At 33.2% G+C, this 15,312-nt stretch overlaps 2 protein-coding genes across 2 annotated transcripts; both read right to left on the bottom strand.

The window, feature by feature from the left end:
- Positions 1-677: 677 nt before the first annotated feature.
- LOC115994944 (calcium-transporting ATPase 2, plasma membrane-type-like) lies at positions 678-12,426 on the bottom strand. The gene is made up of 7 exons (XM_031119295.1): positions 11,634-12,426; positions 4,599-4,653; positions 2,578-4,526; positions 2,311-2,469; positions 2,051-2,222; positions 1,640-1,938; positions 678-1,120 (listed from the first exon to the last, which is right to left on the bottom strand). Exons 1-7 carry the CDS (start codon positions 11,805-11,807, stop codon positions 881-883), a joined length of 3,048 nt encoding a protein of 1,015 aa, XP_030975155.1. The 5' UTR covers positions 11,808-12,426; the 3' UTR covers positions 678-880.
- Positions 12,427-14,093: 1,667 nt separating this feature from the next.
- LOC115950271 (bark lectin-like) lies at positions 14,094-14,468 on the bottom strand. Its single transcript, XM_031067495.1, has one exon. The coding sequence runs from the start codon at positions 14,466-14,468 to the stop codon at positions 14,094-14,096; it is 375 nt and encodes a 124-aa protein (XP_030923355.1).
- Between the last annotated feature and the right edge of the window lie 844 nt (positions 14,469-15,312).

The raw sequence follows: 15,312 nt of genomic DNA, 5'->3' as shown, positions 1-15,312 counted from the left end.
AAATTTGCCAACATATGACATTTGGCCGTCCCAATGTGAATGCTCTAACATCAAAACTTCTATTTTTTTTTACCATTTCATTAAAATATTTTTTATTTATAGTTTTTTATTCTTTTTTATTCTCATCACCCAAGCCACCACAAACCCATAGCACCACCACGACACAACCCATAGCATCATCCACGGCACTACCCACGGCACAACCCACCGACTTCAAGCTATGGCACAACCCACTGGCCTCAACTCACAACACCACCCACCGGCCTCAACCCATAACACTACCCACAGCACAACCACGACACACCAACCCACGGCACACCAACCACAAACCCACCACCGTTACCCAACAACCTAAGTAAATAAAAAAAATTAAAAAAAAAAAAAAAACCAACGAGACCCATCGAGCAACACCACCCACCGCCCTTCCCTTGTTCTTCCATTTTTCAAATTAGTTTTCTACACCCAAAACCCACCCTAGCCACAAAAATAACCACCACCCCAGTGGCTTAGCCTCTCCAATCTCAACTCTAGCCAAAAAGGCCAACGCCAACTCAAGAATGTTGACCATGAACCTAGAGAGGGAGGAGAGGCATTGGAAAAAAAAAAAAAAAAGGCTGAGACCAGATTGAGAGAAAAAAAAATGAGGGAAAGAGAGAAATAATAAGAAGAAAAGAAAGTGGGCCCCACTTGAATAAAAAAATAATATAAGTTTTACCATTTGTGAACAGTGCGGTCTCAATTTGTAAAGGTGGTTTTTTAGAGTTTGGTGTGTCAAATGTCGAATATTTTGCATTTGACGCACTTGATGGGAATGCTTTACAAATTTTGATGGGAATGCTGTTACAAATTTTGTAAGAATGGAATCTCTGACCCATGTGGCTCATACAGGGATCATCTTTAAGCCAGCAGCAATTGGCATGCCCAAAAATCCAATGAATACACTAAGGAACCACTGTGCAAAAGTGAGAGGCGTTGTGTTTGCAAACGTTCCCAGGAACTCAATTATTATGATTTGGAAGATTATAGTGCAACTGAGGACGGCCACGAAAACATAGTTATTCAGTATGCCTTTGAAAACATCTATTTCCTCCATCTCACGTGAGCTTACTTCATTAAAAATCTGTAAGAATCAAATCAAATCAAATCAAATCACTTTGTTGTAAGCTAATTAATATATCTTATAACGAATAAATAGAAAATACTTCAATGTTCACTAATCTTTGTGACTCGGTGAATTACTAGAGTAAATTTAGAGAAATGCACGTGTTTAAGCAAAAAGTTGCAACAATAAATTTAAATCCTCTGCAAAGTATGCAAACTAAGGAACTCTATGCAAAAAGAGGAGTACCAGTGATTAGTGTCTTGAACTAAATTGCACAGGACGTGTGGAAAACTTTGTCATGTCCATTTGATAAAGTGGAAAAGAGAAGTGGGGTGATCAGTTTTTCAGAACCTGAATCTATTTTAGCAATCTATATGACACCCTATTTAGGTCACTTTGCTATCATAGGAAATGGAGCAGAACTCTTGGTTTTACACTTCAAAAGATAACATCATTTCCCATTAACATAGATCACTTTATACTAATTAAACAGGGTTTATGACAAATCATTGTTGTAGATCTTCCAGAAAAAATTACCTGGCAAAAGACAAATGAGTTGAAAATAAGTGTGTTCAGGATCAGATCAGAATCTGGGCCTTCAAGACCGAATATCCCTTTTCCTTTTGATTGAAGCAACCAAATTACCACAAACTGATATAAAGATTGCCCTAAGATATTCCTCCACATGACATTACTGATAAAGTTCCCTTTCCTTCCAACTGGTGCACGCTTCATCAGGTCATCATTTGGAGGCTCAGTTGCAAGTGCAAGTGCTCCCAATGTATCCATGATCATGTTGACCCATAATAGTTGAACAGCTGTGAGGGGTGCAGTCCCTGAATGCACAATTTTATGCAAAGGTATTAGCAGAAATGAGAAAATGGTTCTTTTGACATAAAAGGAAGGCAATTTCAAAATGAAAACAAATAGCATGTGGGCTTCTCTAACCTGTCAGACAAGCTGAAGAGAAGTTAACAATCAATGCAACCACATTAACAGTCAGCTGGAACTGTACAAACTTTTGAATATTTGTGTAAACTGAACGTCCCCATTTGGCCACTGTCACAATCGTGGAGAAATTATCATCCAGAATTATCACATCAGCACTTTCTTTAGCCACCTGAATTTAGTAAAGATTAGTTGAATTGTTCATAATGTGTACCAATGTTTTCATATGGGAATATTAGACAACATTGTTATATGCTCACCTCAGTTCCAGCGATGCCCATTGCTAGTCCAATATCGGCTTCATGAAGTGCAGGGGCATCATTTGTTCCATCACCAGTTACAGCAACAACCTCACCTAATGAGGTACGCAAGTGCTTCACTAGAGTATGCTTGTCTAGAGGTGAAGATCGAGCCATCACCTATAGATAAAGTCAAACCTTATTGTTACTAATTAGAAAAAACCATACTTATTACCAAGTGATCCAATCAATTTGCAGATGTTCCATAGATACAAATGAAGAAATCACCTGAAGTTTAGGAATTATTTTGAGCATTTCCTCCTCACTTTTCTCCCGGAATTCCGGACCTTCAATGGCTATACCATCATCTGTGAGAATCCCGCACTCTCTAGCTATAGCTTTTGCCGTATTAATATTGTCTCCTGTAACCATTCGTACAGTAATTCCAGCCGAACGGCAAACTGCAACAGACTCCTTAACACCAGGACGTACAGGATCTTTAATACCTACTACTCCTATACAAGTATACCCCGAAATTGGGATGGGATTCTCAACAGAGAACCCATTTTCTAGTTCCATATAAGCAAGGCAGAGAGTTCGTAGTGCCTCATTAGCAAATTGATTAATTGTATCGTTAAGATAATTAATGGTTGCTTCGTCAAGGGGAACAATCTCACCATTTGCATTGATCACCTTATCACAGGCAGCCAATATTATCTCTGAAGCACCTTTACAGTGGGCTCGTAAACCACCTTCAGGAAGCTCCAGTACTACCCCCATCCGTTTCTTCACAGAATTGAACGGCTCAACTTTAAGAAGTTTAGATGCTTGTCTCTCAGCATGAAAATTCCCACCAAGTGACAAGCCAAACTCCAACAAAGCAGTATCAGTGGGTGTTCCCAGTATCTCAGATTTGCCACTTTTGTTTACAACAACTTCTCCTCCAGTATTATTAAATATTGATTGTAGCAGAATTTTCACAGCAGAATCTGGGAGTTCAGAGCACAAGCTGGAAGCATCAAGAGGTTTGTTCACTTCCTTGACATTCATGCAAACGCAAGATTTTACAACTGCCATATGGTTGGTAGTTAGTGTCCCAGTTTTGTCGCTACAAATACATGTGGATGATCCCATAGTCTCACATGCTGCCAAATGGCGCACAAGTGCTTTATCATTCATCATCTTTTTCATGGCAAAGGCAAGGCTCAATGTTACAGCCAATGGAAGCCCTTCTGGAACAGCAACAACAACAATTGTAACAGCAACGGCGAAAAATTCCAACATTTCCAAAGCTTCATCTCCAGACCACCTCAAGTAAGTTCCATCTTGCCATTTACGGCTCATCAATCCTTGCACCAACACTGCAAAAGTCACAATGGCAAAGAAAAGTCCAACCTTACCGATGACTGTTGCCACTCCATTCAATTTTACCTGCAATGGGGTTTCATCATCTCCACCTTCACTAAGAGTTGCCATCAATTTTCCCCACTGGGTCCTCATCCCAACAGTAGTAACCATCATCTTGCATGATCCATCCTGAACCTTAGTTCCAGATAGAAGAAAAGGATTATCCGCAGTCACCATTACTGGCTCGCTCTCCCCAGTTAAACTTGATTCATCAATTAACACAGAAAAACCTGAAACAAATACTCCATCTGCAGGGACTTGGTCACCGATAGCAAGATGTACAATATCACCAGGAAGTAAGTCATATATTGACATCTTCTGCCTATATCCATTTCTCGTAACCTGAATAGCAATCTTCTTTTTTTCCTTGTCCAAATCCTTGAATTGTAAAGATTGACGATAATCACTTGTTGCGGTGACAAAAACAACCAACAAGATGCTTGCAACTATTCCTAGGCCATCATGAGCCCCTTTTGGCCATCCTTCCATAACTATGCCAACGAGCAAAGACACAAAAGCACATACTCCAAGGATCATAAGAGTCATGTCTTGAAGGGCTTCCCAAACAAATACCAAGAAACTCCGCCCTTCACTCTCAGTAAATTTATTAATTCCAAATATCTCCTGTCTGCGATTCAGCAAATCACTATCAGTAGTAAGCCCATTGAGGGTTGAAGTGGAGAGCTTTTCTGCAATACCAGCTACTCCACCATGAATTTTCAGCTTCTTCAAATCATGACCTTCAACAATAGATCCCAATTCTTCACCACAAATTCCAAAACCTGCAGCTTTAACTTCCTCGGGTACAGTGTAGTCACTTGGTTGCACGCCTGCATCATCATAGTCAGAATGGAGAACCTTTTAATATAATCTAAATTTACATTAACCTTGAAGAAACTTACCTTGGATAAATTGAAATGCAGCTTTGGAAACTAAAACAGCAACCCTTAACTTCTCCTACAATACTCAAATAGAAAAGTAGTTAGTCTCCCAAGTTTTAACGGAGTTATGATCATAACCTCTGTACAGTTTGGTTTTGGTAATCCATCTGCACAAAAGGAATTCAGGTATCTGGATTTCCATTTTGTATCCAAAGTCTTTAAAAAATAAATAAAAAAGAGTAAGTCAAGGAATGCAATTCTTAACAATAAAGATATAAGAACTACAAGAGTAACTGGACTAAGAAACGTAAAATACAACCCAAGGGGGAGGCACAAAGTATGTGAATTTAAAAATGAAACACAATTATCTTTTGAAAATATTCAAAATACTTCAGGGATTTTTAGATTAACAAGTAACCAACTCCTACCTGTTGCGTTCATGATTAGTAATGAGGTCTAAAATACTAATAACTTCTTGACACAATTCAAGTTCCTTTTTTTTTAAATCCAATTCATGTTCTATTCTAATACCAAAGTGCTCATTCTGCTTTGAGAAATTTAAATTCACATAAGATTCTCTTTCTAAGATCAAGCTCATGTTACCACTTCCACTAATTACTTTTTCATGGAAAAGCTGAGTCTAGATACCAGTTAGCTTCTTCAGTTTCCAAAGCTGGATTACTGGCTAATGTGATTATTTAACATGGCCATTTCCCACTCGATTACGACATAATATTTGTGAACTTCAATACTAGACCAATCAAAAACAAAGAGGTTTTGATTAATTAAGCCGTGACTGAAAATTCCATCTCAATATATATTTGATCGGATCAGATATGGAATATCGGTAGTGTTGATGTTTATGTCAATCTTGGACGATGGAATTATTAAGCACCAGACATAATTAAAAATGGTTCAAAAGAATCAAACTATGAGATTAAGCATGAAATGATAAACAAGCCAACGGCATGAGCCAAAGAATGGGAGCAAATCATATAAAATTACTTCAAGTATTATTTATTTATTTTAAAAGATTTTTACAAGTATTCTTTATCTTTTTGTCTCTACAAAGTACAAATATAACGTGCCATTATATTTTGTATGTCTGATTAATATTTTTCTAAGATGAATTTTATTTTTCTAACTTTTGTTGTAGTGTGTTATATTTTATATACAACTAGTCGCCAACCCGTGCTATGCACGGGAACCTACCTATTTATGTGGTAAACTAAATTGATTTTATAAAATTTTAAATTGATTAAGAAACTACATTATTGCATTAATTGCTCTTGTATAACTTCAATTTGTGTTACAATTTGATAAAGAAGTCATTGTTTGAACGTGCAATGACTTACGAAAAATATTAAAGAATAGTTCATGACTATAAACTTATAACTATTGAAAAGAATCAAAAGATTAAGAGCTTAAAAATTATAAAAATATATATGTGTGTGTGACTACACAACAGAGAAATATAAAAGAAAAATTTGTTACACTCAAAATAATAATTCATGGTTATAATTATTGAAATTTTCCAGATAGTTTTGGATATTATAAAAATATAACTCAAAAAGTCAGATGTTAAAACTTCCAAAAGGCCAAAAAATATTAAGGAATCATAAGATTTACATCCTATAAATTATTGAAACAAAACTATATATATATATATGTTTTTATAATAGAGAAATATAAAAGAAAAATTGATTACCTTCAAAAGAATAATACATGGTATAGTTGTTGAAATCTGCTAAACATGTTCAAATATTGCAAAAACTAACACAAAATATATGACTATTCAAAAGAGAAAAATAAGAAGAAGAAAAAAGTACATGAACCTATAAAGTAATAAGTTTTAAATTTTAATGGGTCTAAACTTTAAACAATGAAAAAAAATCACATGTTAGATTGTGTTCCTAGCAACCTTGAAAGTAAAAGTAAGGAAAAAAAAACCATGAAATACCATCAGCCAATAAGTTTTAATGGGTTTAAACTACAAACAATGAACAAAAATAATCATAAACAATCATAGGTGCAGGGTTTGGTTACCAAGATCAGATGGTTGTAAAACACAGCATTTCAACATTGATTTAGGGTTATGCAGAAGGCAACATAAATGACAGAAAATTGTTTTTATGTTGTCTGCTATGCCAACCATCTAAATATATTAATTCCAAAAAAAATTAAATAAAATAATTCCTAGAATTATATGAGATAATTAAGAAGAACATCAAGCCCTTGTGTGGATGTTATTTGTGGACGGTTGTCCATCACTGCAATTCATAGACTTTGTTGTTAATAAGACAATCGAGTTCAAAACTAAAAGCAATTAGGTGGCCTTTGTACTACAGGATTTGTTCTCGTTGAAGAATCAACTTGCTTCCTACTATGGCTTCAATTTGATATGTGTGTTTTCTTTGTGAAAATTTGAGTGAGTATGAAGGGTTTCGACCTTGGCAGAAGTTTATATTTGTGAAAATTTTTGTTATAGAATTTTAGTTGAAATAGAATTTTCAAGCTCTTGAAACATATATCTAATAGAATTTTATTTAAACTAAACTATTGTAATACTTGATAAGATATAAAACCAAAAATAAAAAGAATCTAAAAGAAAAAGAAAATAGTGATGACGTGGAAAATTGTGGGAGCTCCAAAGGCTATTTTCAAGCTTTTGAAACATATATCTAATAGAATTTTATTTAAACTAAACTATTGTAATACTTGATAAGATATAAAACGAAAAATAAAAAGAATCTAAAATAAAAATAAAAAGAAAAAGAAAATAGTGATGACGTGGAAAATTGAACCAAAAATAAAAAGAATCTAAAATAAAAAGAAAAAGAAAATAGTGATGACGTGGAAAATTATGGGAGCTCCAAAAGTTTCGGTTTTATATATATATATATATATATATATAGATTAGCCACAAACCTGCACGTTGCGCATGATAATTATTTTTATGATAGTTTTATTAAATTTTTTTTTATACAATTTAAACTAATTTAATAAAGAGTAATGTATTTTGTAATTATATTTTTATTCATTATAAGAATAATCATAAATGTAATATAGAAACAATCATAAATCATAAATTTAATAATTTTTGTCGTACTAAAATGAAAAAAAATACAATTTTTCTCAAAAATTCAAAAGGCAATTTAACGAAAATATTTATTTTTTAATAAAAGTTATTTATAACATTTTGTGAATCATTAAAAAGAAAATAAAATTTAGAAATTATTCTTTTAGTTTTAAACAAACTTTCTCAAACTTATTTTTTTTGCCTACAATCCAAAACACTGAAAAAAGTAACTAAAAAAATTAATAAAACTTAACTATGATTAATTGGACCAATTAGGAAAAAAAATTGTTATTTATAATCTACTAAGGTTATTTTCTTTGCGGAAATTGTAATTTCGTCCACCAAAAACATATTATCAAATAATCAATTATTAGCAAAATCTAAGAAATAAATTTCTATATATGCATTGTTATAAAATAATAATAATAATAATTAAAGTAAAATTGCAAAAGATAAAATTTGTCTCTCATCCAATAACTTTTGTTTAGCCAACCTTTGCTTTTCTCTAAATAAATTGCATTATAGAGTACTTCGTCTACCACAAAGGATTAAAAAATAAACAAAAATGATTAAAGTCTCATAGTTTAACATCTAAATTGAGCACTATAAAAATCATGCTATCAAATTACAGTAGCTACCAAATTAAATTATCCAAATCATGCTATGTATTAGAATAATATTATATTTTTATATTTAATCCTTTATAATGTAATAGGATAACATTTAACAATCAGAGAGAGAGAGAGAGAGAGAGAACTGAATCGCATTAACCTAAAGTAGATTAAAGAATATAAAAAATTATCAACCTAAAGCGAAGATGCAAGAAAAATAAAAAATAAAAATCCACTCAAAAATGTGTGTGTGTGTGTGTGTGAGAGAGAGAGAGAGAGCCTTTTTTTTGTAAGGGAAAACTATGCATGGAATGAATGAGATAGTGACAAATTTATAGTAAGAAAGTGTGAATAAGAAGAGACAAAAATAGAGGAAGATGAAGGGAAAGATGAAGAATGATATTAATGTAGAGAGTAGTGGGGAGATGAGAAGGTGAGAGAATGAGAGAAGGAGAAAGGTTAAAGAAGTAGTGGGGAGATGAAAAGGTAAGGGAGGAAGAAAGGTTGGAGAAGTGTAAATATGAAATAAAAAAAATTATAAATAATTATAAGAAAATGGAAAAAAAAAAAAAAAAGATGATGACGTGGACGTTGACGTGGCTTAACGTGAGCGCAGCAGCATTAAACGCTACGCTTCAGCTTTTAGTAATATATTGACTAAATTTTACAAGTTTCAAATTTCTTATTCAAATTTCTCATCTCTTAACGAATAATGAGATTATCGTAATAATAATAATTTATTACAAAATTACAATGTTATCTCAACCCAAATTAAAATGAAACAAAAGGAATAAAAGATAGACTCTATAATAATTTATTACTCAAAAAATTCGTATGCATATTCAAATTCATAGTCATGTAAATTGTGTTTTGACATAAACTCAAATTCCTATTTCCAAAAAAAACTAAATATTAGCTCAAATTAAAATTCAACCAAAGTTATAAAAGAGAGATAAGACTTTGTAACAGGAAATTAAAAAAAAAAATCACAATATCAAAACTCATATTTAAATAAATAAATCATTAGAGAGTGAGTACTCATAGTTTTTTGTGGGGGAAAATATGAATTGAATAGAAGAAATGATATTGAATTTTATACAAAATCAAAGAGGGAGAAGAAGAGTCAAAATATAAGAAAGAGAAAATGATAGAGTGTTACAATAAAGTAAAGAGTAGTGGAGAGATAAAGAGGGAGGGGAAAAGTTGAAGAAAGTGAAATAATAAATGTGAATTAATTGGGAGAAGAAGAGTTTTTTTTTTTTTTTTTTCTTTTGAATTGGGAGAATAAGGGTATATTTGGTAACTACTTTTTCTCCTTAGTTTCTGTTTTCAAAAACAATTTTCTATTTTCGAGACTAAAAAATTTGTTTGGCAACTCAAAATGGGCAGAAAACAAAAACTGTTTTTAAAACTCAATTTGTGAAGGATACTGAAAACATGCAAAATGCTGTTTTTAGTTTCTAATTTTCAAAAGTCAATGAAAACACGCATTCAATTTAATGAACCTGTCTCATTTAATGAGTTACCATTAAAGTTCAAATCTTAATAACAACATATTTTAGTATTTTCTATTTTTTCTTCTTCAAAAAACTACCTTTTTAATTTCAACAAACCAAACATATTTTTGATTTCAAAAATACAAGAAAATTGTTTTTTCTTTATATTCCCAAAAACATATTTTTGAAAATAGAAAACAAAAATTGTTACCAAACATAACCTAAGAGTTTAGAAAGAGAAAACAAGAGGTAGAAAATAAGTGGATGATGTAGGCACTAATGTAACTCAATAGAAGCGTAGTAATAATAATAATAATAATAATAATAATATAGTTTTGGCCTAATTGCTCCCAAGGTTACTAAATAGGTACAAAATTTCTTTAAAAAAAAAAAAAAAAATTCAAAGCCAAACTTGCATGTCGGTGCAAACAAACATCACTTATTGTCCAAAAGGTGGCATGTTCTCTCATCACAAATTAAAAAGTGATTTGCTGCCTTTTTTTTTACTTTTTGGATAGTCATGTTCGCTTCTTCTTTACTAGTCAGGGTGCATGCGAAGATGATCATGTTTTAAGTTAGCGTGTTCAATATTTTTCTTTAGAATAGACCAAATAAGTTAGTTTAAAAATAATTATGCATATCCAATACTTGGGCCTGCAAATACAGCTAAGAAGCACGCGATCTTCTTTATGGACGGCATTTGGAAAAAAATTAATTGGTAATTTATAAGTACAACGCATCTGGAGTGTCTTGAATTTTCACACCAACTAGTGAGTCTTGAACTTACAACCTCACCATCTACCTTGCTTTTACGAAAGAAAGAGGAAGGAGGGGTCATTTTAGCTAGAAAAGAAGATTGGGATAATTCAGTTTTGATAGTCTAGAAATGAAGATTGGCAACCTCGGACAGAGACTAGTTAAAGCAGAATGAGGGTCAAACTATTGTGACAAAGCAAAGGTTGCGTAATGAATTTTCTATTGCCGCTCTTGGAAGGAAAAAAAATGGTTCAATTCAAGGTGTTTGGTTTGTAAACGCCGAAGAAAAAGAAGATAAAGAAACTATAAAATTGAAAAGAACAAGTTGGGTTTCAAAAACGAGAGCAGTTACGTGGGGGACTCGATCAGAGCAATTTTGAGATTTAAATTTCAACTTCAAAAAATTCATTTAATTAATTGGACACCATAGGTACTAGGACAACATTTTCACAATTAAGGGTGTGCAAAAAACCGAAGAACCAAAAAAATTGCTTCAAACCAATTGAACCGATGCAAAAATTTGCCACTGAAAATTGAAACGAAATTTTTGGTTTTATTATATAAAAAACTGAAATTTTTGCACCGAACATTAAAATTTGCCACTAAGCTAAATTTTTGCATCATTCCACTAATCAATAACTTAGAAAACCGACTGAAACCGAACCGACACATCCCTATTTACAACAAATTATAGATGATTAGTTATTATTGATTCTAATTTGAAAAATTATTTTTTTACCCTACCAATAACAATATGTAATAACTTACCACATAAAAGTTATTGTAAAAATGTTATAGACATATCATTTTTCTTTTTTATAATAATTACAGTGCAATTTTATAATGTTGCTACGTGTCACATACGAGATAAGAAATTTCAGCTGAGATTTAGGTAGAAACTGTAGAGGTTTTATTTCAAGAAGAAGAATGCATTTTTCTTTCGTTTTCTACACGAAAATGAATTTCTTTGGTAATATGTGACGTATATCTATTTCTGTAAGCTTTTAATTTGATATTGTGAAACTTCTTCTTCTTCTTCTTTTTTTTTTTTTTTTTTTTATTGGTTGAATGAAATGAATGAATCATAAAAAAAAAGAGAGAGAGAGGGGTGAACCTGGTTGGTGCGGCGCATAGCCTGAGCTTCGTAACGCTTCGAGAGATTGGCCGTGAAACGAAACCTTCGCTTCGGGTTCTTCACAAATCCACACAGCTTCCTCCATTTCTGAAGGGCCTCTTCAGACGAGTGCTTCGGCTTCACTTCAAAATTATTCAAATAATAGCTCTCCATTTTCACCTTCTAATTTCAATATTGTAACTAATTCCTCTCAAATATGCCTCGCCTCATATAGGGATGCACAAAATGATTGTAGGTACCTTCTCAACAGGTTCCAACAAACCGGGGTGAATCACACCTTCTGGGAAGCAGACAGGGCAACTGATGGACTGGTAAAGAAGGGCTGTATGCAGCAAGAAGAGTTTGTTATTTTGTTTAACCCCCTATCCCTGATATTGTAGCTTTTGTTAATGAAGATGCTACTGGTCTTTTATGGCTATGAATATCCCTTTTAACCAAAAATAAAAAAATAAACGTGTCAAAGTGGCAAGAAAGCGTCTCAAAGGTGAAAAGTTTGAATAAAGCAGCCTTTTCTCTTTTCAGAGAAATTTCATTAACACACTTTGCAGGTGGGCGGTACCCTGACTACTCGTGCTTTCTGGGTAACTTCCTTTTTTTTGCTTCTGATTTGGCATTGGAAATAGTAAATGGAACAGGAAAATTTTCGGGGATTGAGAGGAGAAGGAAGAAGATGATCCGAGATTTGATGCTAATTGGTGTAACTGAACTGGCTGGGTCTGCTACTACCTGGTCTCTTGGAGTCGAGCGAAAGACGGAGTCAAAACTGAAATAACTACCATTGAATAACGAACTCTGGAGACGTTTGGAAGCCTTTTAACTTTGTCTAGGAGTCGTTATCAGCAATTGGATTAAAATTAATGTAATAATTTGAAAATTAAAAATTTTAGAATTTGTTTGGTGAGTGAGGACACATCTAAATTTTCACATTTTAAATAACATTACATATATTTTTTATCTAATATTTCAAAAAATTTCAAATAATAATTCTCAAACTACTTTATTAAATACCCCTTAATTACGCTTGTTTGAAAATAACTGCCCTCAAGAGCAGTTGGCTTTTTTTATTGTTTTTTTTTTAATTGTTACTTTTTTAAATGAGATTTTTAATTGTTACTGTACTTTGTTGCGTGTTTTGGTGGAAATGCGTATAATATATTAAAAATATTGTAATGAAATAATTTTTAAATATATAAATAATATATAAAACTTATTTGTAATGAAAAGATTAGATCGTGACTGAAAAATTACTTAAAAAGTTATTGGGTGTGAACTGTGACCCAAATCAACCACCACGGCTTAAAAAACAAATTTGAAAAGTTTCAGACGTGAACGTTGGGAAGCGCGTTCTGCGCTTCCGAAACGCACACGAAAAGGACAGTTGAACGTTGAAACTTACAGAGAAAGTAATTCAATGAATTTCAAGAGAAGTTTCAAATCCGTGTAGGCCTGTGGGGTTTGTAATTGCTGCGTCATAAAGCCCCACCGGTTCAGAAAGCTCTTTTCTTTTTCTGAAAAAAAGAAAAATAGTTCGTATTAATAATTGATATATCTATAATATTTTTATAATAAATTTTAAGTATAACACATTGTTATTATTAAGATAAAAAAATAATTTTAATATTAATTTAAAATTTAAATAAATAATAATTAATTATTTATAATTTATTATAAAAATATTATAAATATAACATTTCTTATAGTCTAAATTGGAACTAAGTACATGTTCGGTCGCTGGTTTTACACCAGCCAATAAAAAAAGCCACGTCATCTTTTTAATATTTTATTATTTTTTCTCTCTCATCCTATTCACTCCCTCACTCCTTCTGAACATCTCTCTGTCCCTAACTCTCTCTGTTTCTCAATCTCAAACTCAAGCTTCTCAGTCCGACTTGTTGTGGAACTTGGTGGCGTCGAAGAAGATGAGGAGGTAGTATGGTCTTGGGGTTTTTGTGGAGGTGAGGTAGCGAGAGACGGAGTGGTCGTCGAGGTGGATTATGCCGGTTTTGGATCGGGATTGGAGGGATTGGAGCTCTGAGACTTGGTCCGAGTCAAAGGAGCTGGTTGAGGTTGAGATGAGAAGAAGGGAAATGAGGAGAAGGAGGGGGCGAGAGTGAGTGGGAGACATGGTTGTGGGTTTTTTGGGGTTACAGAGTTTGGTTTGTTTTTGTTTTGGATCTTTGGATTTTTGTTGTGTGGCTTGATGATGGTGATTGGATCTTCGGATTTTTGAATGGGTATGTGAATTTCATTGATGGTAGCTTGGTTGAATGGGATGGTGGCTGGGTTGTTGTGTGGCTTGATGATGGTGGTTGGGTGGTTGGATGATGGTGGTTGTGTGGGTTGTCTAGGGTCTGTGAGAGGTGAGAGTCTGAGGTGGAGGTTTGGGCAAGCAAAGATGGAAGAGGGAGGAAGCTTTTGTCTGAGGGCTGTGGGTCTTTCTTAATTCAGTCTCTGTTCCGGTATGTTTCCAAGCTCCATGCACAGCTCCGGCGAACTCAGTGTGTGGTGTGGTGGAGGTTCGGCGAACTCCACTGCAACGAATTGATATTTATTTAGGAAATTACGTTGTCCCATTTGTACGCCACTCACAAGGCCAAGGCCAGGGCCATTTGTTGGGTTAGGATCAGGGAAATCAAGGGTTGAGAGGAAAAACATGAGCCCATCTGAATATTTGTCTTTACCTCGAGAATAGATGATGAAGGAGAAATTGGAAGTGAAGTTGGCCACTCCTGAGTTCTTGTCCCAAAGATGCATTTGCTCTGAATATGTAGCTCGACCCCAGTTGTCCACTTCATCTGGTGTGAGTTGGATCATTGAAACTGAGTTCGTGGTGTTCCCTGTTGAGTTAGAGACTGAGAAACAAAGAGAGAGTTCAGAGGGAGTAGGGACAGAGAGATGTTCAGAGAAAGTGAGGGAGCGAATAGAATGAGAGAGAAAAAAATATTAAAAAGATGACGTGGCAGTTTTCTATTGGCCAGCGTAAAACACCGGTTTTACGCCCCTGACCGAACATTTACTCTTTGGAACTACCATATTTTTAATTACAAATAAAAAAAAAAAAAAAAATGAAGGGTGTGATGAAAAATTATTTCACCTACAAACATATTATATTCATCACACTTCTAAGTTTTTTGCGATTGAAAATTGTAGTAATCACAAATTATAATTGATGCTAATTATTAATTTTTTCTCAGAAAAAAAAAAAAAGAGCCTTTGAGTGCGCGTCTGCGTGCTTAGAGGCTATTTTTTTTTTAATAGAAAAGGCTTTCATGTTATCAATTTATTTTTCTTAATAATTTTTTAATGGGAATTATATATGAAGTTACTTATAATCTTAAAAGATAGTCACTTAGTATAAAAAATACATAAAAATAACTAAAATAATTAAATTTTATAAAACATCTTGAATACGGAAAGGGTAGTAGCTTTTGAATACATTTGTATAGTACCTTTGTTTTGGATATATACACATTTGTGCATTTTTCGTTGTGCGTATAGTTTTTTGTTTGATTTAATTTGTGTAGCAATTTATTTAATTGTTAGGTTGGATTAAAATTGATTGGTAGTTGATTTTGAGTGTAATATATAATTTTCAATGTCTGTCATACCCTTAGATTTAATTTTCACAAAGCTAGAAATAAGATCAAGGCTTAGGCAA

The sequence above is a fragment of the Quercus lobata genome, chromosome 6, assembly GCF_001633185.2.
Source record: "Quercus lobata isolate SW786 chromosome 6, ValleyOak3.0 Primary Assembly, whole genome shotgun sequence".
NCBI lineage: Eukaryota > Viridiplantae > Streptophyta > Magnoliopsida > Fagales > Fagaceae > Quercus > Quercus lobata.
Note: the sequence above shows the minus strand (reverse complement) of the source record. Positions and strands in the feature narration are given on the sequence as shown.

Bases quoted from the DNA above. Each gene is read 5' to 3' on its own strand.
- LOC115994944 (XM_031119295.1), bottom strand. From the start codon at position 11,807: ATGGAGAGCTATTATTTGAATAATTTTGAAGTGAAGCCGAAGCACTCG. The intron at 2,470-2,577 runs GTGATTTCTTCA...CTTTATCTATAG, and splicing joins AAATAATTCCTAAACTTCAG to GTGATGGCTCGATCTTCACC. The intron at 2,223-2,310 runs GTGAGCATATAA...TACTAAATTCAG, and splicing joins TGGGCATCGCTGGAACTGAG to GTGGCTAAAGAAAGTGCTGA.
- LOC115950271 (XM_031067495.1), bottom strand. From the start codon at position 14,468: ATGATCCAACTCACACCAGATGAAGTGGACAACTGGGGTCGAGCTACA.